This window comes from Prionailurus bengalensis, chromosome E2 (genome assembly GCF_016509475.1).
Source record: "Prionailurus bengalensis isolate Pbe53 chromosome E2, Fcat_Pben_1.1_paternal_pri, whole genome shotgun sequence".
NCBI lineage: Eukaryota > Metazoa > Chordata > Mammalia > Carnivora > Felidae > Prionailurus > Prionailurus bengalensis.
In genome coordinates, this window is record NC_057352.1 from 1,792,102 (window position 1) to 1,813,906 (window position 21,805).

At 50.4% G+C, this 21,805-nt stretch overlaps 2 protein-coding genes across 3 annotated transcripts in view; one reads left to right on the forward strand and one right to left on the reverse strand.

Annotated features, from left to right (window-relative positions):
* Positions 1-19,382, reverse strand: LOC122494692 (zinc finger protein 264-like). 2 transcript variants are annotated; one of them, XM_043600059.1, is made up of 5 exons: positions 19,028-19,365; positions 17,767-17,949; positions 17,317-17,443; positions 7,904-7,999; positions 1-2,456 (listed from the first exon to the last, which is right to left on the reverse strand). In XM_043600059.1, exons 2-5 carry the CDS (start codon positions 17,800-17,802, stop codon positions 823-825), a joined length of 1,893 nt encoding a protein of 630 aa, XP_043455994.1. In that variant the 5' UTR covers positions 17,803-17,949; positions 19,028-19,365; the 3' UTR covers positions 1-822. The 2 variants fall into 2 exon arrangements, with proteins under 2 accessions (XP_043455994.1, XP_043455995.1); XM_043600060.1 differs by lacking the exon at positions 17,767-17,949 and having other exon boundaries at positions 19,028-19,382.
* DUXA (double homeobox A) overlaps positions 19,161-21,805 on the forward strand; it is a 26,993-nt gene continuing 24,348 nt past the window's right edge. The window contains exon 1 of the mRNA XM_043600960.1: positions 19,161-19,455. Coding sequence (XP_043456895.1) covers positions 19,161-19,455 — 295 coding nt within the window. The remainder of the gene's footprint in view (positions 19,456-21,805) is intronic.

Here is a 21,805-nt window from a genome sequence, read left to right on the forward strand (position 1 = left end):
TTAACAAAAATATACAGAGCCTGTATTGAAAATTATAAAACGGTAATGAAATACCAAGAATTAAACAAATGAAGTATCATAGGATGTAACGATGTTCATGATGCTGCTTTTCAACAAACAGATCTACAAACCAATTCCTATAAAATGCAAACACGATTTTCTGCACCCTAAGATTTATATGAAAAGTCAAAGGAACTAGGAAAACTAAATCAATTTAAGTAATAGACAGAAATCACTTTTACCTAATTTTGAGGTTTACCGTATAGCTACAGAAACTAAGTAAATAGATGGGATCAAGAAAAAGTCTGGGTGTTTGGGGTTTAAAACCAAATAAAAAAGTTTGTTTTCTAAAACTGTTAAGTCTTAACGTCTTAACTGGTGCAAGACAATGTGCCCATTCTTATGTGTGTATTTACCGCTTTGAATACCTGCCCTCTCATCTGTCTAACTCTCCTGCCACTGAACAGTAATGAATGTATATACAAGACACATAAAGGGTCAAGGCCCGTGGCCTCTGAAACACCCCCCCTGCCCCAAGTAAACAAAGGAATCCATGACAAAGTGCTTGACAAAGCTTGACAGAGAAGTCTCACAAACTTTTCATTTCATTTGCCCTTCTAATCTCCACCTTCTTTTTATAAAAATTCCTGAGATAACGCTGCAGTGTAAACTAAGAAAAAAGTAGCTGAACATTTTACTTCCTGCATAATCAACACCGGTCTCTCCCGGATGAACTCTCAGATGCACAGTAAGGCTCTGGGCCGGGTCAATCTCTAACTGCATCTCTACACGACTCCTGACGGCCTGGGACGGATGATTTTCTCACAGCGAAGATACCTGGGGGGTCTCTCTTTGGTATGTTCGATCAGATGCCATGGTAGATGTTTTCCCTGGCAAAAGGTTTTCCTCGGTGGTTACATTCAAGAAGTCTTTCCCCAGAAGGAGTTCTCGCAGGGTGACCGAGGACTGCCCGCTCGTGAAGGGTCTCCCCACTTCTGCTGCGCTGCCCCTGACGGGGTGTCTCCCAGTATGAATCCTCTGATGCTGAGTGAGGGAGGAGCTACGACTGAAGGCCTTTCCACACTCGCTGCACTTATAGGGCTTCTCCCCGGTGTGGATGATGGCGTGCCTGATGAGGTTTGTGCTCCAGCAGAAGGATTTCCCACACTCCATGCACTCATAGGGCTTCTCTCCACTGTGAATCCGCTGGTGCCTCGTGAGCCCCGAGCGGCGGTTGAAGGCCTTCCCACACTCAGAGCACTCGAAGGGCTTCTCCCCGGTGTGGATGCTGAAGTGTCGGATGAGGTCCTTCCTAGTGCTAAAGGCTTTCCCACATTCTTTGCACTCAAAAGGTTTTTCTCCGGTGTGGGCCCTTTTGTGCAAGATGAAAGTGGAGCAGTGGGTGAAGGCCCTTCCACACTCGGTGCACACGAAAGGCTTCTCCCCGGTGTGGATCCTCTGGTGCCTCTTGAGGTAGGACCTGTGGTTGAAGGCCTTCCCGCACTCCAGGCACTCGAAGGGCTTCTCCCCCGTGTGGATGACGTAGTGGTGAATGAGGGCCGCGCTCTCACAGAAGGCCTTCCCGCACTCGCTGCACTCGTAGGGCTTCTCCCCAGTGTGAGTCTGCTGGTGCCACATGAGGTAGGACCTGTGTTTGAAGACCTTGCCACACTCGAAGCATTCGTAGGGATTCTCGCCAGTGTGGATGATGTGATGTCGAAGGAAACCCGGCCTGTGTCGAAAGACCTGCCCACACTCTTTGCACACAAAGGATTTCTCACCAGTGTGTCTCCTCTTATGCAGGACAAAATTGGAGCGGTGGGTGAAGGCCTTTCCACACTCGTTGCACTTATAAGGCTTCTCCCCGCTGTGAATCCGCTGGTGCTGTGTAAGGTAGGACTTGCGGTTGAAGGCCTTCCCGCACTCCATGCACTCGTAGGGCCTCTCCCCCGTGTGGATCATGTGGTGCTGGAGGAGGTGTGTGCTCTTAATGAAGGTTTTCCCGCACTCAGTGCATTCATAGGGCTTCACTCCAGAGTGAATCTTTTCATGTCCAGCAAGAAGGTGCTTCTTATTAAAAGTTTTCCCGCATTCATTGCACTTAAAGGCATTTTCCTCTTCTTGAATCATGGGATCTTTACCCGATCCACATGAGTCACGGTCACGGATGGCACCACCTAGGGGGGCCAGGTCCTGTGCAATCCGCGAACACACTCCATCAGCTGTCCCTAAACCACCATGTTCAGGGGTCATTTTCTCAGGGAGCTTCTCCCTCTGGGCTTCGAACCCTGGTCTCGAGTGTCCTTCCTGCATTTCTGACGGTCCACGCTGATCCTTGGTTTGGCCCAGCTGACAGTTCCCTGGGTCACCACATCTTAGTTCCTGGAACGAGGCCCCCTTAGGCAGGGCTGGATCACAAGTGGTGGGTTCCATGGTCTTGGGTTTGTCCTTGTCACCTGAAAGAAACCCAATACACAAAAAGCCCTGTGAATAATGACGACATGGGAAAAATAAAACTAGCGTTTCAGCGAAAGAAATGAAGATGAAAACAGGGCCCATCTCTGTTATGTTTTACTACCTCTGAATCTCAGGATTTTTACCCCTGGATCTTGGACTGTTGACTTCTTGAAAGGGAGACCCAGGAGAAGCCAGGCAAGGGGACAGGAGGTCTGAGGGGAAATACTACCACAATCCCATTGTGCATGCGTCTGCAGTCTAATTATGGTGCTGTGTGCTTCAAGATACCTCTATGCGTGGACATCCCGCATGGGCACCTAGGAATGTATCCCTTAGTTTGGGACGGCAGGTAACTCATTACAGGCCTCCAGTTTGTACTAAAGAGATAACTCGAGGCAAGGTCCAGCCACATAAGAAAAACCTACCATGAAATTAGAAAGTTGGGACTTTGAGCCACAAGATACCAGCTGGACCTCTGGAAAAGGAAAAAAGAGCTAGAGACTGAGTCCCACGGAGAGTAACTCAATTGCACGTATGTAATGAAGGCTCAATAAAAATAGAAATAGTGACGCTCTGGCCAATCTCCCAAGTTGGCCATATCTGTGCACGTTATTGTCATACACGGATGCCAGGAGGGAACAAGTCACTGAAGACATGGAAGTTTTGTGTCTGAACACCTCTGGCCCTGCTTGTAAGCTGTATCCTTAATCTGTAACAAACACTGAAGGCAGGGGCGCCTGGGTGGCTCAGGTCATGATCTTGAGGTTTGTGAGTTCAAGCCCCGCGTAGGGCTCTGTGCTGACAGCTCAGAGCCAGGAGCCTGCTTTGGATTCTGTCCCCCTCCCTCTCTGCCCCTCCCCTGCTCAAACTCTCTCTCTCTCTCTCTCTCCCCATCTCTCTCAAAAATAAACTTTAAAAAAAATTAAAAAAAAAAAAAACAGGCAACAACAGATATTGGCGAGGATGCAGAGAGAGAGGATCTCTTTTGCACTGCTGGTGGCAATGCAAACTGGTGCAGCCACTCTGAAAAACAGTATGGTGGTTCCTCAAAAAACTAAAAATAGAACTATCCTATGACCCAGCAATTGCATTACTAGGCATTTATCCACAGGATACAGGTGTGCTGTTTCAAAGGGACACATGTAATCCCATGTTTGTAGCAGCACTATCAACAATAGCCAAAGTATGGAAAGAGCCCAAATGTCCATCGATGGATGAATGGATAAAGATGTGGTGTATGTATATGTAATGTGTGTATGTATATATGTACGTGTGTGTATATATATATATATATATATATGTATATACATGTGTGTATATGTACACACACACACATATCTATAACGGAGTATTACATGGCAATCAAAAAGAATGAAATCTTTTTTTTATTAAAAAAAATTTTTTTTTTCAACGTTTATTTATTTTTGGGACAGAGAGAGACAGAGCATGAACGGGGGAGGGGCAGAGAGAGAGGGAGACACAGAATCGGAAACAGGCTCCAGGCTCTGAGCCATCAGCCCAGAGCCCGACGCGGGGCTCGAACTCACGGACCGCAAGATCGTGACCTGGCTGAAGTCGGACGCTTAACCGACTGCGCCACCCAGGCGCCCCTCAAAAAGAATGAAATCTTGCCATGTGCAACTACGTGGATGGAACTCGAGGGTATTATGCTAAGCAAAATTAGTCAGAGAAAGACAAATATCATATGACTTCACTCATATGAGGACTTTAAGAGACAAAACAGATGAACAAAAGGGAAGGGAAACAAAAATAATATAAAAACAGGGAGGGGGACAAAACAAAGGAGACTCTTAAATGTGGAGTATAAACAGAGGGTTGCTGGAGAGGTTGTGGGAGGGGGGAAGGGCTAAATGGGTAAGACGCATTAAGGAATCTACTCCTGAAATCATTGTTGCACTATATGCTAGCTTAGATGTAAATTAAAACAACAAAAACCTAAACAAACAAAAAAACACTGAGGGCAGAGTAAGAACAGATTTTAGGAAGTTTTTCTAGTTTTTCTAACAATGTGTCAAATCTAAGGATAGTTGTGGGAAATCTCTGAACTCCCACTGGTTTCGGATGACCTGGGAAGACTTGGCATTCTCGGGAGTTCTGTGTTCTTAGCCTTGAGCTTGGCTGTGTTCAGAAAGACATCAAGAGAGTTTTCCAGTAGGAGGTGCCCACGATGGGGGTCCCACTGGCAGCACAGGAGTCGCCCCAGAGAGGAAGTACCGAGGGTACAGTAACCTCAGGGGACAGAATGTACAGGGGACCAAGAGTTTGAGGATGGTGTTGATGAGAACGCAGGGACAGAAAGGAGACAAGGGAACAGGATTCCCAAGGTTCTTGGGGGGGTGGGGAGCGGGCGGGAAGGGGACAGTGAAGACTCCCAGGACACGGCAGGAGGGAAGCAGGACTGGGCTGCACGTACTGAGTCTGGGGAGGAGACCAGCAAAATACACATGGATCTAGAGGAGAAAATGATAATACTTTACTTGAAGACATGAAGGAAGAGCTGGGTCAATGAAGAGTATGATGTGGGGGTCAGAAGAGTCAGAGGAAGGTGTGTTGAAAGGGACAAACTTCCAGTTCCAAGGTTAAGGGCTAGGAACGGGACGTACCACACGAGGGCCCTAGCTACTCCTGCCTGCCGTGACACAGAGCAGAGATGAGAGAGTAAATTGCAACAGTTCTCACCACAAGAAGAAACCTTTTTTCCTTTTTAATTTTCCTCCTTCCTTTACTTACACTGACATCAGGACCTGTTTCCACTAACTGAAAGAAATTCAAAGATTTTCACTCGTACGAAAACCACAAAAAGCAAAAATGGTGTTCAGCGTCTGTCGCATCTAGCCGTCACAGAGGCAGTGGGCCCCCTGGGTGGCAGAGGTGGCCCACCGAGCTCCTTCACCAGAACAGTCCCTGACATTGAGCCACCACAGCTCTGAACTGTGTCTGCGAGCACCTGTGCTTTCTCTCTACTTATTTTGGGCATCTGTCAGCAAGATGCGTCCTAGGGCATCAGAAAACCCTGAGAGAGGGGCGCCTGGGTGGCGCAGTCGGTTAAGCGTCCGACTTCAGCCAGGTCACGATCTCGCGGTCCATGAGTTCGAGCCCGGCGTCGGGCTCTGGGCTGATGGCTTGGAGCCTGGAGCCTGTTTCCAATTCTGTGTCTCCCTCTCTCTCTGCCCCTCTCCCGTTCATGCTCTGTCTCTGTCCCAAAAATAAATAAACGTTGAAAAAAAAAATTAAAAAAAAAATTAAAAAAAAGAAAACCTTGAGAGAGATGATTTTTAAGTATAGAAATAGTAAAAAAAAGAAAAAAAAATTTCCATATAAATAAATGCCGTTTTGGCTAATGAAAAGTTTCACAGGAACACTCTACTTTCACATGGTGGGGAAACCCGTACGGTGATGTGGGTCCATTTACTTGACAAAACCAGGGGAATAAAACTTAATCACATAAAACTGACAATTCTACCCAAATGAGTAAAAAAAAATTTCAATACAATTCCCTATAAAATCCCAACTGGGCCATCAAGGAACTTCACAGTCTGATGGTAGGACTTGTATGAAGGGTCAAACAGGCAACAATAAAGAGAAGGACACCTACCATCTCAGATGACAGTACTGCCACGGAATCACAGACTCACACACTGTGGTACCGGCACACAGAGAAGACAAACGAGCAATGGAAAAAGAAGAGACTTTGGGAAACACACGCAGCGAGCTTTCGTGGACGGCAGAGACAGCAGAGAAGCTGGGGCGTTGAAGAAGGGGAAACACAGTAAATGGAGCCAGAAAGACAGGTGTCGCACTGGAAATGCAAAACTGTACTCGTATCTCACAACAGACTCCAGTTCCACCTTGGATCGAAAGGTTAAATGTCAAATGTCTCTCTCTCAAAATAAGCAACAAACATTAAAAACATTTTTTCAGGGGCGCCTGGGTGGCTCAGTCGGTTAAGCGTCCGACTTCGGCTCAGGTCATGATCTCGTGGTCCGTGAGTTCAAGCCCCGCATCTGGCTCTGTGCTGACTGCTCAGAGCCTGGAGCCTGTTTCCGATTCTGTGTCTCCCTCTCTCTCTGACCCTCCCCCGTTCATGCTCTGTCTCTCTCTGTCTCAAAAATAAATAAACGTTAAAAAAACAAATTTTTTTTTTATAAAAACAAAAAAATATTTTTAAATAAAAAAAAAACACAGTGGCAACTATCCAGTAAAAAACTTTAAAGTTTGCATAGCCTGGAATCCATCTACCTCACTCCAAGAAACATCAAAGACGCTGTAACCACATGCAGGATGACCTTCGGGGCGGCTCCGGGCAGCGCCTGCCTGAGCAGTGAGTACATGAGTGCACGGGGAGCGGATGGGGGCCACGTGAGCCGTGAACTTACTGACCTTCTTTAACCATAAGGAGCTTGATATATATATTTTTTATGTTTATTTATTTTTGAGAAAGAGACAGAATATGAGCGTGAGCAGGGGAGGGGCAGAGAGAGAGAGAGGGAGACACAGAATCTGAAACAGGCTCCAGGCTCTGAGCGGTCAGCACAGAGCCTGATGCGGGGCTTGAGATCATGACCTGTGAGATCATGACCTGAACTGAAGTTGGATACTCAACTGACTGAGCCACCCAGGCGTATTGAGCATATTTTTATGTTGAGTACAAAAAGGATGAAGTTACGCTACACAACAAACAAAACGAAGGAGGAAATAATTTCCCTGAAAAGGTGCTCTGGACTCCGGTTCAGGAAGCGGCCCCAGGGCCAGAGGCAAGACCCCCTCCTCTGGACGGAAGGCGCAGCTGCAGACTCGAGAGCCCGAGTGGGTGTGGAAGGGTCGAGGCTCAAGCGGGGGAGGAGGTGCAATGCACTGTCAATGCCGCGGTCGCAAGGGGACACGTCCGTGGCTGGGGAAGTGCTAGCCGTCTGGAACAGAGTCTGAGCACCTGGGGAAGCGCAGGCAGGACCTGGAGCTGAGCCGACCAGAGGCACCACGCAGACGTGGAGAGCGGTGGGGAGGCCAGCAGCCCCCGCAGGGAAGATGATGGGAGTGAGCAGGGAGCGTGGGGGCGGGGCTGATGGAGGCGGTGGCATAAGGAACCGAGTCGGGAGATGCACCGGGCGGGACACGGCTGCACAGGACCTGGGGACCAGGACCTGGGGACGCCGGCCAGAGAGAGGCACTGAGGGCGGGGGGAGGCTTGAGCGGCTCTCTGAGGCCGTGTCCGGTCCCCAACCTGCCACCGAAACTTGGCAGGTGGACGGAGGGAGAGACATTACGGGTCCCTGGCCGGGCACGCGGACTCTGGGTCAAAGGGTTCCCCGGCTTCCGAACCACCAGAGAGGCCAGAACGAGAAGCTTCCCGGGGAACCAGGGCCCGCGGTGCCCTCCTGGTCTCCAGCCTGCAGGGTCTCCCGCGCGCCCGCATCCTGGCTCCTACCTGGATAGGTGTTCTGGGAGAGGCCTCTCTTCGCTGTCCACGGCTCCTGCCCGCGCTCCAGCTGGCAGATGAGCTCCGGTCTGGGGACGGGACACCCTAGTCACGTAGAAAGAAAGAAGACACTGGGATTTTTGGGAAAACAAATTAAACCTCTCAATCTAGTGTGGGACTTCCGGATGTGGATATGACTTCAGAACGAAGCTGCTCCCATCCACACGAACACTGACTTGTCACCTGGAAACTGGCACAAACACCACTGCTGGGATCCAAAGACTTGAGACAGTAGTGCTGGCTATGTAGACAGCACCTGTTTCCTTTGACTTCCAGCTCACAGAATCCCAGGGAAGAGGATCCCCTCCTTCCAGAGAGTGTTTTCTCGTTATTCCGAGCAAGTGAGTCTCACCCATGTGTGCATCCACACCTCCCGGCACGTCCGCCTCACATCCAACGAACGCAAACTTCTGTAGGCGAGGCCTGGGTATCGGGAGATTTAAAAACCTTCCCAGCGGATTCTGGCATCAAAGGAAGGTCGAAAAACCACTCTCTGCCAACCTGCAAGTGGCTATGCCCCATCACCAATTGTTAGAGGTACATAAGTACACAACCTGGTAGAAGCCAGGACGGCTGAGTGGGTGGCATCCTGGGACTTTTATGAGGGAACCTGCCTCAAAGCCCTAGACCAGAGAGGGGGTAAAGAAACACACAGCTGGGCTGTCACTCGCCAAGCGGGAGCTGGGATCACCTCTGAACTTATGAGACGAGAGAATGAACGTCCCTCAGGGTGAAGACCGAGCTGCTCACAGACGCAGGGAAAAGACACAGGACTGCAGAGAAGTCAATGGCAGAGGCACCAGGACCCACGGAAGGCTGTGCTGACAGATACAGAGCCACAGCCGGAGAGTATCAGTTGTCACTACGCAAACCTCACTTGCATCTGCTGCAGGCTCAGCTCGGGTGTCAAAACGGAAGTAAGACTTCCCTTCAGCTCTCAGGAGCCATGCCTCCTGTGACCCCAGGGCCTTTGCATGTGTTGGCCCTACTACCAGCAGGCTGTTCTCTTCCCACCTTGTGCCTCTAGAGAACTCTAACTCTTCCGGTCTCAGCTCCCATGTTATTTCCCGACAGGACTTCGCTGAAGCATGGCTTCATTAATCTGCCATGTTGTTGTGGAGTTTCTCATCCTAACAATAAACGAAAAACTAGCATTTATAGGGTATAACCATATCCCAGGGACTGCGGGAAGCAATTCAAATATGTTATGGTTTGTTTTTTTTTTAATTTTTTTAAATGTTTATTTATTTTTGAGACAGAGAGAGACAGAGCATGAGCAGGGAAGGGGCAGAGAGAGAGAGGGAGACTCAGAATCTGAAGAAGGCTCCAGGCTCTGAGCTGTCAGCACAGAGCCCAACACGGGGCTGGAACTCATCAACCGCGAGATCATGACCTGAGCCTAAGTCAGACTCTCAACAGACTGAGCCACCCAGGCGCCCCTCAAATACGTTATGTTTAAAGTGGAAATAAATTTATGGGATAATTTAAAGAACTGACATATTTAAAACACTGACTCTCTCCATTCAAAACAAAGTTTGCATCTTTACTGACCTGAGTCTTTTTTTAGATCCTAAGCAAAATCCTTCTGTAGTTTACAGGTGTGATAACCTAGGTCTGCAAGGGCTAATTACCTAGTTGCCCCTGTATCGGCAAAAACCCATCTCATCCATCTGTTTTTCCATGGTCAAGTCTCTGGGTGGGTGCCCCAGGGACAACTAGGGTAAGTGGCTGTCGTGCAAGGCCAAGGTCCCCCCAGACTACCGCACTGGGGTGCAGGTATGCCCAGTGAGCCAGCAACACTCAGTGCTGGGCTGCTCAGCTAGGTTCCCCGAGGGACTGATCGCACAACTCGCCCTTTTCAAGGCGCATCTGGTGGAGTCCCAGCACTGGTCCCCTGTGTGATATGAGGGATCTACTGGCCACGCGGCGTGGGGCGCCCTCCTCAGATGATGTGGCACAAGAGGCTTCAACTGCTTCGAGGGCAAATCCTGCCATTGTTGCCGGCCTTACTGTTGTAGTCCGTCCCCCAACCCAGCAGGGATGGGACACCCCATTCTTGGAGACCCATGGTTCAATGTATAAGGAAGAAAAAAAAGCGTATGGGGTATCTTGTTCCTGCGAGGACACCTCAGGACGTATCTCCCCTTACGCCAGATTGCACAACCAATGTCAGGGCACCGGCCAGTGCATCCGGGCTCCCCCGACCGCAGCTGCCCAGCAGCATGCCAGAGTCTCCTCGTTAAAATCACACTGACCCAATCAGAATGCCGATGCCGCCACCATGCTGCCCTAGACGTAAGCCCCGGCCCTCTACGGCTGTCAGGGCACCCTACAGATGGGACTGCCACTCCACAGGGGCCACCTGGGACTGCCGGGAGCTCATCAGGTAAGTACCCAAAGAAAAGGAAAATGACCAGGGACAGAGAGGTGACAACAATTATGCTGGGGACCAGGGCCATCCCAGGGAGGCTGCTGCCCAGAGACCCCATGCCCTCCCCACCCCTCTCACCAGCAGGAGACAAATTCAATATGGGGCTGCAGGCAGCTAAAAGCCCAAGAAAATGAAGCAGGAGTAGGAAGGGTGCTTTAAAACTTATGTACCAAGCGAATACCAGGTTTAGAAAACAACACTCATCCTAAACTACTGACTGATTTAAAACCAGTAACAAAAAGAAACCCCTAGATACACAGGAAGAAAATAAAAAATAACTAAATGCACAGTATACAACTAAAACACTGCCTACAGTTTGGTGCGATTAGAAATGCAAAATTTATATGCTAAAAGTTAAGATAACAAATTATAATAATAATGTATAGCATAATTATTCTTATAATAATTCTGTATAGCATAACAAAATTTATATTCCAAAAAAATTATATTACCAAAACAAAACCGGGCACTGATTGGTTTTTCTGACTCTACAATATAGGTTCTGAATTAACTTCAGGATTTGCTAAAACGCACCACTGACAAAACTTCTTAAGTTTAACCAATACTGGGGCTCAAATCCTAGTTATACCTGGAGATTCTTCTAAATTTAAACACAGCGCTGCCCAAACTTCAGTAGCTAATACAGGGGAAGAACAGGTATGTCTCACTTTAACTGTAGATTTGCCTACAACTCCCTGCGTCCCAGTGCCCACTGTCCTCAATTATGCCCTATGGGCACGGGTGCCCTGACACATCACAGAATTAAAATACATTTTTGGCGCTCACAAACTGGCTTGGTAAAATGGGGCCCGCAGACCCCCATTAAAATAGTTAATACAGCCCAGTGGAAGCTGAGAAGGAGCCTTTCATCACATAAAAGCTGATCAATAGAGGAATGACCGTCCCACTGCTGCTCCACCTGACAGCCCAGTTGTGTCTGTGCTTGAACCCGGGACAAAGGAAGGGCACCTCATGGGGGTGACTACAATCTTAATACTCTGGTCCACCACTGAGGGTCCCTGCTAGGAATGAGCGTGTCCTCCCCTCAGTGTCATTATGCCCAAATTCCCAATGTGATCGTATCTGGAAGATAGGATCTTTAAGGAGGGAATTAAGGTTAAATGAGGTCAGGGGATGGGCCCCAATCTGGTAGGACTGGTGTCCTTTAAAATTTTTTTTTTTCAACGTTTATTTATTTTGGGGACAGAGAGAGACAGAGCATGAACGGGGGAGGGGCAGAGAGAGAGAGGGAGACACAGAATCGGAAACAGGCTCCAGGCTCTGAGCCATCAGCCCAGAGCCCGACGCGGGGCTCGAACTCACGGACCGCAAGATCGTGACCTGGCTGAAGTCGGACGCTTAACCGACTGCGCCACCCAGGCGCCCCTGGACTGGTGTCCTTTAAAAAAGAGGAAGAGACAGCCTTTCTGAGCCCGAGGAAAGGACACATGTGGACACAGCATGAAGTGGCAGCTGGGAAGAGATTGCCATCAGACACCTCTCTGCCGGCACCTCGGGTCTGGAACGTCCAGCCTCCAGAATGATGTGGAAATAGAGCTGTTGTTTCAGCCACACAGTGTGGCAGCCAGAGCGGACTCACACGATCCACACACCCAACATCCAACAGAAATAAAGGACATCATTCAATCCACACCCCACTGATTCTGGGCTGAGAGCTCTGGCTAACCGTGCTGCCCAGTGCCTGCTCCACCCCTTCTCTGCCAGCCTGCCTTTCCCCTGCAGGGAAACCCTTCTTCTCTCCTGGGCTGCCGGGGAGGGTGGCTCAACAACTCTGACCCGCACCCATCTCTGCAGACGAGATTTTAAGTGCCCCCACTTTCTCCAGGAGCACACATGTGACGGTACATCGAGGACGACCTTGACCACGGAAGGTCATCTGACACACTCGGTTATGGATACATAAACACAACCCAACATCTTTTAGTCCCTTTGTGGGATTAGTTATCTTATATTATAGTTTATTTATGTAACTATAAAGAGAGAGAGCACACACACATGTGCACGCAAGCACAGGTAAGTGGGAGAGGGGTAGAGAGAAAATCCCAAGCAGGTTCTGAGCTGTCAGCTCGAAGCCCAATGTGGTGCTCAAACCCACACAAACTGTGAGATCATGACCTGAGATGAAATCAAGAGTCTGACACTCAAACGACTGAGCCACCCAGGCGCCCCTGGGGGATTAGTTTTAGATAATAACACTACTTAGCATTATCTGGGGTCTGGTTACTACATTCTTCATTTACACATTTTATTTAACCTCACCGGTGTTGACAGTTACAGGTCAGCCCACCTTAAATGAATGAGGCTTCCTCCAACCAAGACTCCAAGATCTGTTCACAATACTGTTAACAGACGCTCTGGTAGGTGCCCTCAGAGACCCCTTCACTACAGAGGCTTTGGACAACCTCTTTCTCCTCAAGCCTCCTGGAGTCTCTGAATGACCAACGATGGCCACAAGGGCTTCTGATGGGACAAACCGTCCCCAGTTCCAGCCTTGAGCAATACACTGTTAAAACCACAGTGACTGACCACACACTAGGCCCTCCTGAAAACAGCCGCTCTCACAGACAGGAGCCTGCAATCTCCACGCCCAGCTGCCCACCGTGCCCTGGGTCACAGAAACAGCATGGCACAAGCTTGGCACCGCCACCGACGACTCCCTGAGACAGGCTGGAGCCCAGCCCGGGCCCCGTGGCATCCTCCCGTTGTGGGGCGGCTTCTCCTGTCTGCAGTTCCCAGCCACATGCTCTGCTGCTGGAGGAGGTCACCTGTCCCCAGCCCCCAGAAAACCCCTGGGAGTAACAGAGGGAATAGTTAGGGGAGTTTGGGGATTGTAAAAGAGAGACTGCTTTCCATCACACCCGAGGGGGCTCAGTGGAGTGTTGCTGCTTTCTAGCCCTTAGCCAGAACGTTCTAAATAAAAACAGGACCTAAGAAACATCGCTTGGCCAAACTTCAGGGGGTCATTTTCACACCAGATGCCCTGATCAACAAACGGTCCCATCTCCACATTCATTATAAACTGCTGGGCCACTGCCCAAAAATGGACTCCTTCAGGGGAAAGAACTTCAAGACCCTCCCATCTCACAGACACCCCCAAAATAAGTCAAAACCACGCATCTCTACACATACAAGGGCCACGATACAAGGCATGGCCAGGCATTCCTCGTTCCCTTCAGAGCTGCAGGTGACTAGTAATGGACACACACCTCACTTCTCCAATTACACAATGCTGGGCTCTGGGAAGAGAGAGACATTCAAGAGCTTTCGCAGCCCAAACATGCCCAAAATTGCTGGCTTAAGCAGAAGACATAACTATCACTTTGAATAACTCCTTTTCAAATCCCAGTGTGACAAATAAACCCGAGTGGGTCTCTAGCTTGCCTTACAAAAGGCCTCTTGGCCTAACACCCCACACTAACACCACTGTTTCAACCAAACACAGCAAACACGGAGGCGCCCATCAACTTGAGCGGGCATTCACTCGCAAAGGATACCCCAGTCCCACACGTGGACAACACCGACCCAGACCAACACTCCAACGATGACAACTCCACGCCAACACTAAAACCTTCACCCCAGCATGCGTCCAGACTGCCTTTCCTAAGACCGAAATTAGATACAGAACCTTTTTGCTTTCTTCTATTAGGAATTCTATTATGTTCTTGAGGTGACTTTTTGGAACACTCCTAAGGAGGGGCCAGGGGAACCAAACACATGCTTATAGCACTGGAATGTTCAGTTCCATCCCCCAACCTCTGGGCAGGCAACAGGGGCTGGAGATGGAGTTCAAACACCAATGGCCAGTGATTTCCTCCATGATGCCGATGTCATGAAGCTTTCATCAGCAGCCCTAACTAGCGTGGTTCAGTGAGTTTCCAGGCTGGTGAACACATCGAGGTGCAGGAAGGGTGGCAAGCCTAGACAGGGGGCATGGGAGCTCAGTGGCCTGTCCTACACACCTCGTCCTCTGCGTCTCTTCCATTTGGCTGTTCCTGAATTTGATCCTTTACAATAACTGGGTAATATTAAGTAAGGTGCTTTCCTAAGTTCTGTGAGCCACCCTAGCAAATTATCAAACCTGAGGAGGGGGTCATACCTGATTTATAGCCAGGTGATCCAGACAGGTGACCACCTGGACTTGTGACTGGCATCTGAAGTGGATGTGGGGGAGGGGGAGGGGCTGTCCTAAGAGACTGAGCCCGTTTTAACCTGCGGGATCTGTGCGAACTCCAGTTAGTGTGTGGCAGAATTGCGTGGGGTCGAAAACAAGATTTTCATGTCAGAAGTGTTACTGAGTAGAGGAAAAAGAGATTCTTTTCGTTGACACACAACTAGCACACACATGGGCGAGTATGTACAGACGTGCACAGGTGTGTACATATGTATGTAAATGCACACATAGAAATATGTGAAATACATGACAGCATTAAGCCCTCTACATCGTCTGTCACTAAGTCACCTCTACGAATGCAAATCTTGCAGGTGCAAATTCATACGGGGTGGGGGGGGGGGGGGAATGCTGTGACAATTTACATGAGTGGAGCATGAATAAGCCTGAACAGTCCCGCACAGTCAGTGCTCAGGGAATCTGTGATTGTTAACTGCTTTTGAACTTTTGAACATGACCCATTTTTAAAAAAATTTTTTTTTAATGTTTTATTTATTTTTGAGACAGAGAGAGACAGAGCATGACCAGGGGAGGGGCAGAGAGAGAGGGAGACACAGAATCCAAAGCAGGCTCTGGGCTCTGAGATATCAGCACAGAGCCCAACGCGGGACTCGAACTCACGGACCGTGAGATCATGACCTGGGCCGAAGTCAGACGCTCAACCGACTGAGCCACCCAGGCGCCCCAAACATGACCCATTTTGAATTTTTCTTATTTTCTTCAAAGAAAGAATCCTGCATCATTCTGGTAAATGAGAAACCTAGAGTCTACCCTTAGTGGAAGATCACCACAAAAACTCAGCAATGCCATCAAAATGCTGTTAAGTCCCAGTAAGCTCATGCTGCCTATTCATGGCTGTGGGCTCAAGGCTCCTTCTGTTTTAAAGGGAAAAGTGCCAACAACTGGAGGGTGGGGGTAGTAAAGAAGATGTATTAAGGTTCAGCACTAGGGGCACCTGGGTGGCTCAGTGGGTCAAGCATCCGACTCTTGGTTTCAGCTCAAGCCATCATCCTGGGGTTCGTGGGGTTGAGCCCAGGATGGGCTCTGTGCTGACAGTGGGAAGCCTGCTTGGGATTCTCTCTCCCTCTTTCTTTGCCCCTCCCCTGCTTGTATTCTTTCTCTCTCCTCCTCTATTTCTACCCCCCTCTCTCAAGATAAATGAGTAAACACTTGAGAAGGAAAAAAAAAAAAGATTCAGCACTAAATCCAGATTTGCCATCAAAAGCAATCAGAGGCAGGAAAAGAGAAGAAATAACGCAATCATCATATCAGGGTGTCTCTCAATGCCAGTTCATGTTCCTGCACTCTCTGAAATAAGGTTTCTCAACCTGACATAATTATGTGGGTTACGGGCATGATTATTTAGGTCAAGACACTTCTTTGCAGGGAAGACAGGCGTTACAAGAATGTTTGGCAGCACTCCAGGTCTCCACCCACCAGGTGCCTGTCTCAGCCCCATCCCAGGGCGACAACCAAAATGTCTACAAACACTGCCCAGTGTCCCTCGCGGACGACATCGTCCCTGCTTGAGACCGCTAACCTAGAAGGCCATAACCGGGACGATGAGAGAAAGCGACAGGGATGGGGGAGGGCCCTGCATAAGATCTGGTGATCAGGACACTGCTGGCGAGGAGGCGGGGACCGCGCACAGAAGGGTCACCGTCTGAGAGGCTGAAATGTCCACGAACACTCACCAGGCAGACACAACAGCAAGTTGAGGCCCGAGCCAGGTGTGTGCGCAGGAAACCACCAGACGCCCCGCACAGCCAGAGCAGGGGGAGCTCAGGGAGAGCACGGAAGGGGAGAGAAGAGCTCAGCAGGGCCAAAATGCACTTTCTATTTGTAAATGTTTTGTTACAAAATATTTAATCTATCAAACTTCTCTAATTTTGTTTTTGCCTCTTCTCACTGAGACCTAACTCCAGTTCTCCAAAAATCGGCACGTCTTCCCCTAAGCTCTGGGGTCTCAGATCGAATGGCCTCGTGGTGACTAACCTCAAGCAGAGAAACATCTAAGCTGGCGTTTCTCAACTGGGCACCCTGGATTCTGCAGGCGGGATAATTCTTGTCGAGGGGCCCGTCGTGTCCATCGAAGGAGGTCTCCAGCATCTCCGGACTCTAACCACCAGATGCCAGTTCCACCCACACCCAAGGCGCGACAACCCAGAGTGCCCGCAGACGTTGCCAAATGGCTCCTGGGGGCAAAACTGCGACCCGCCGAGAAGCACTACTCTAACCGCCTCTCTCGTCCCGGCAGACGATCCCGGCCCTGGAAACAAGTGACAACCACGAGGGCACGTGAGCACAGAGAAGCCCCGTCACTGGGATCACCTCGTTTACAACAATACCTGTTGGTGCTGAAGGCAAAGGCCTCCGGGGGACCCGACTCCCTTCCTTCCCGGAGAACTTCCCATCACTCCCTGCCCTGCTGGCCCTGCTGAGGACACTTGAGCCAACCAGGCTCAGCCCCTCAGCTCCCCCTCTGGAATGCGAAATGAGGACCTCAGATGGAGACCAGTCTGTCCCGGGCACTGGGGCGAGAGGTCCAGAGGAGCTCGGGCTCAGGTGGCCATTTCTGCCTCAAGGACACCCCACACAGCCCCGCAGCAGAGTAAGGAAGAGAAACAACAGAAACAGGCAAAGACGCAGAGGTGCGGAATCTGGGGGCCACGCCTGGAGACAGAAAGTCCTCTGACAACAAGGTGGCAGGTCCCCCCCTAGGGTGGAGTGGGGAGCACTTACCCAGAGACACCAGAAGTCCACAGTTTTCCAGCATCACCTCCTGGTACAGGGTCTTCTGGGCCGGGTCCAGCTGCCCCCACTCCTCCTGGGTAAAAGTCACGGCCACATCGTCGAAGGTCACAGACACCTGGATGTCAAACAGAGGTAGCAGTGTGTTGGTGTCGGGGCGTTGGATGGGATCGGGCCTCATCCCTACATCCCTGATAAAGGTACAGACTGATCAAGGCTCGAATCGCCAAGAACCTCGTGAGCGCCAAGCTCCGTGCCGGGCTCAAGGTGGGGGTGGACACAGCAGTGTAAGGGAGAAGCCTCCTCCACGGGAGCCACCGGAAGGTCACACAAGACAATGGAAGTGACGGGTGGACTGGGAGATGCAGACACCATGGGCCCCAGGACGTCAGAGGAATGAGTGAATAATGACAATAACAGCATTGGTGACAACGGCAGTACCTGAGCCTCACTGGTCCTGCTCGCTGCCTGCCCCATGCTGAGGGGCACATCCTGGTTAAAGCGACTACAAGTCCCCAGTCCGTAAGTCAGTCTCCTGTGGCTGGAATCCAAACTCTTGAAAGCCGACACTTGCCAGCTGTGTTAACCTTGAAGACATCACTTCATTTCTCTGAGCGTCTGTTTCTGGATCAATACAATAATAGTTCCCGCTTCACTGGTCACAGCCGTGAGATTTACATGGAAATGACTCAGCTCAGCTTCTTTGGGTTCTCGTTTCTCCCACAGCCCCCCCCTTCCCGGGCGGGGGCGGGGGAACATCTCATCACCTCCAACCAGTCCCCGAAAGGCTAAGGGAGTTCCCCAAATTCACCCGAAGCCTTGCCTCTCACAAACCAGAGGCAACATGTTAACCGCTGCTTACTCTTGTACAGGGAGGAAGACAGGGCATCGGGAATTCCTCCGTAATCACAGTGATTACAATGTACTGACATTGGGAAGCATGTGCCCCAACTTTTGTCGTTAAATACATTTCCATCAACCCTGAAACTATTTTCGTGAACGTGGGCAGAGGAGCAGAGCCCTCAGCACTGACCTCACAAGAACGGCACCTGGAGGGTTGGCGCCTCCCTGGGGGTAACCGGCAGGGACCGGACCTGCGCCGCCCGCTCCCCACCTCACTCCCGGGGAGAGTCCACCAGGAACCATGAGCCTCCTTCTCCCTGAGCTCTGACAGCACTTGCCCCGAGGCCAGGACACTTCGGGACCAGGGAGCACAAATGGCTACGGAGAACACAGGCTTTGGCCACGGGAAGAAGAGCCTCTGACTGGCCGCCAAGCCGGTGCCGGCGGAGGAGGGGTGGAGCATCCCGCCCCCCGCCCCAGCAGCTGGGACCACCGCAACCTCACTGCCGCTCCCGGGCCCCCTGAACTTGTCTCTGCCCGGAAAGCGGGCCCCCTCCGCCCGACGCCCAAGGTCACCTGTTAGAAGAGGGCAGGTGGGGCAGCGTGGGTCCTCCCAGGTCCCGTTGGGGGCGGGATCTACCCTAAGACTGACGGGAGTCCCAGGCGGAAGCATCATTCGTTCTTTCCACAACTTACTGACTCCACGGAACCGGGGGTCAGTTAAGCCGCAAGCCAGCCCCACCCTCCACACCCCGCGAGTGCGGAGATCGGTCCAGCGGACGTCGGGGCTCCCGGCCCACTGGGGGCCCGTCTCCGCCCTCGCACAGACGCAGCAACTCCGACGCCGACGTCCACTGACCTGGGTCGGGCCGGTCGGCGGCGCCGCCATCGTGGGCCCCGCGGGTCGAGCAAGGCGAAAAGAGGCGAGCGCCCGGGCGGCCTCGGCGTAAAAGACACCACGACTCGGGGCGCCGCCCTCGGCGGCCGAGGGGATGAGGGCGGCCGAGAGGCCGCGCGGCCCGGCGAGCGGCCAGGGGGCACACCCGCTGCAGGGAGTCGCGGCCCCTGCGAAGCGCGAAGGTGAAGCCTGGCCTCCTTCCCTGTTTGGTCCCCACGGAAGGCCTAAGGAGCGGCGCTGGCACAGCCCGCGGCGGGTCAAGGCCGTCCCAGGGCAAACGGCTGAGGCAAATGGCGGCGGCAGTGAAAACCCCGGAAGCCCCGCCCACGTACGTGAGCCGCCGGAAGCGCCCCTGTTCTTGGCAGGCATTGGCCTCAGATGCCTGCTGGGTAATGTGGCTTCCCTCCTCTGAATCCGACCGGGCAGGATGGACTTAACCAGGCGTCTTCCTCCGAGGGGAAGGAGCACAAGCAAGCGAGCAACCGATCTGCCTTTTTTTTTTTTTTTTCAACGTTTGTTTATTTTTGGGACAGAGAGAGACAGAGGATGAACGGGGGAGGGGCAGAGAGAGGGAGACACAGAATCGGAAACAGGCTCCAGGCTCTGAGCCATCAGCCCAGAGCCTGACGCGGGGCTCGAACTCCCGGACCGCGAGATCGTGACCTGGCTGAAGTCGGACGCTTAACCGACTGCGCCACCCAGGCGCCCCCCGATCTGCCTTTTTAAGTGGCCACAACTCGGAGGCCCAAGGGGCAGGGGTGAAGCCTCCATTCTGTGCCTGGGAAGTTGAGGCTCCGGAGATGGACATTTGTCAGGGTGGAGGCATATGAAAAGGCGAAGAACTGGCCTTCTGCCCCAGCTGGCCTGGTGACTTCCTTTTTTCGGTACCACCTTCCTCCATCCTCTTCTAGGGGAAAAGACCAAAAAGTAGCTTAAAAATGCTCCCAAGGAGGGGGCGCCTGATCAGCTCAGTTGGTTAACCATCTGACTCTTGATGTAGGCTCAGGTGATGATTTCACACTCTGCCGACAGTGTAGAGCCTGCTTAGGATTTTCCCTTGCTCTTTGCCCAGTCCCCACTCGTGCTGTCTCAAAAAAAGAAAAAACCACCACCACAAAACCTCCCAAGGAGGACACTGAAAGTCCCCTTTCACAAGTTGCACACTCTCCAGGGACTTATTTAGCCTAGGGCCTTTTTCATAAGATGAATGAACTTCTGAGTCGTGTAGTTGGCCCAGATTACGGAAGAATGGATTTGGCATCCTGTGAGGTGGGGAGGAGCAGACACAGGAGGCTTAGAGGGAAACTTAGGACTCCAGTTTCCAGCATGGTCAATTTGAAATGTCCATGAGACCACGAGGCATGTGTTACATAGGCAGTTCAATGACAACATTGGAAAAGAGTTCAGCTTTGATAAAATAAAGGAAATTTTCAGCTTTTCACGTTTGTGGGCTTTGCTCTTGGGCTTCTGGGGAAATTATACTTTAACATTTACCAAGGTCAAAATGGCTTGGCATGGGCTCTGTTTCTGCCCCAAGCACATGTTGTACATCTGCTTCACTGAAAATAAAAATAACAGGGGCACCTGGGTGGCTCAATTGGTTAAGCACCTGACTCTTGATTTCAGCTCAGGTCAAGATCTCATGGTTCGTGGGTTTGAGTCCCACATCCAGCTCTGCACTAACAGTGCAGAGCCTGTTTGGGAATTCTCTCTCCCTCCCTCTCTCTCTCTGCCTCTTGCCCACTCGTGTTCTCTCTCTCTCTTTCTCTCAAGATAAATAAATAAACTTAGAAAAGAAAAAGAACGAGAATGTAGCATTCCAAACATAAATATAAGAAAAAGAAAAAAACCTCCCTGGTTCCCCTAAGATTAGTCATATGTATTTGCACATACTAAAAACGTAAGACAAAGTCTGAATTTTTGGAATGTCCTGGGTCATAATGTTAATTAATAAAGAGTTACAATTCAGTGTGTGTGTGTGTGTGTGTGTGTGTGTGTGTGTGTGTAGCAGTGTACCAACCGTTCCTTCCCCAGAGCACCCTCTTCTTTGCTTTGTGAAGACTGTGTATCCTAGGTAGCTGTCTTAACATGAGCTCAAATAAAACCCTCTTCCTTTCTCTTTAAAATTTTAAAAAAGGTTTGTTCATTTTTGTGGACACTCCCATGTATTTGAGAGTTGTTAGCTTACACTGCTATTCCAAGTCATGACACTAGGTAAGACCAACAGAGGAATGAGTGTAGATTGAAGAAGAGAATGGACAGAGCATGAACCCTGGGCCAACCTGACTTTGTTAAGTTGTTGATGTCAAGAAACCAACAAACTCACATTAGAGGTTCTAATGTCCACCTAGAGGTACATTAAGCAATCTAAGAAGTCACCATTGGTGACTTTTTTTTTCATAACTGTGGAGCTGAGAGAATCAAATGCATCTTTGATGATTTGAGGATGGGTACAGATTCAGAACTGGAATCAGAGAGTATAGAAATGCCCTTCAGATTTAATATTTCTAAGATGAGACAAAACCATAGCAATAAGCTAATTAGGTCAAGGAATGAAGAACATATGAAGAGTTCTATGGAGAACTAGTAAGATATGTTTTATAAATATTGACATGTATGCATCTTTTATAACTATGTGTGTGGTGTATATGTGTGTATTGCATATACATATGTAGTTGTAATATGTATATATGAGATTTGTTTCAAGAAATTTGCTTATGTGATTGTGGGGCATAGCAA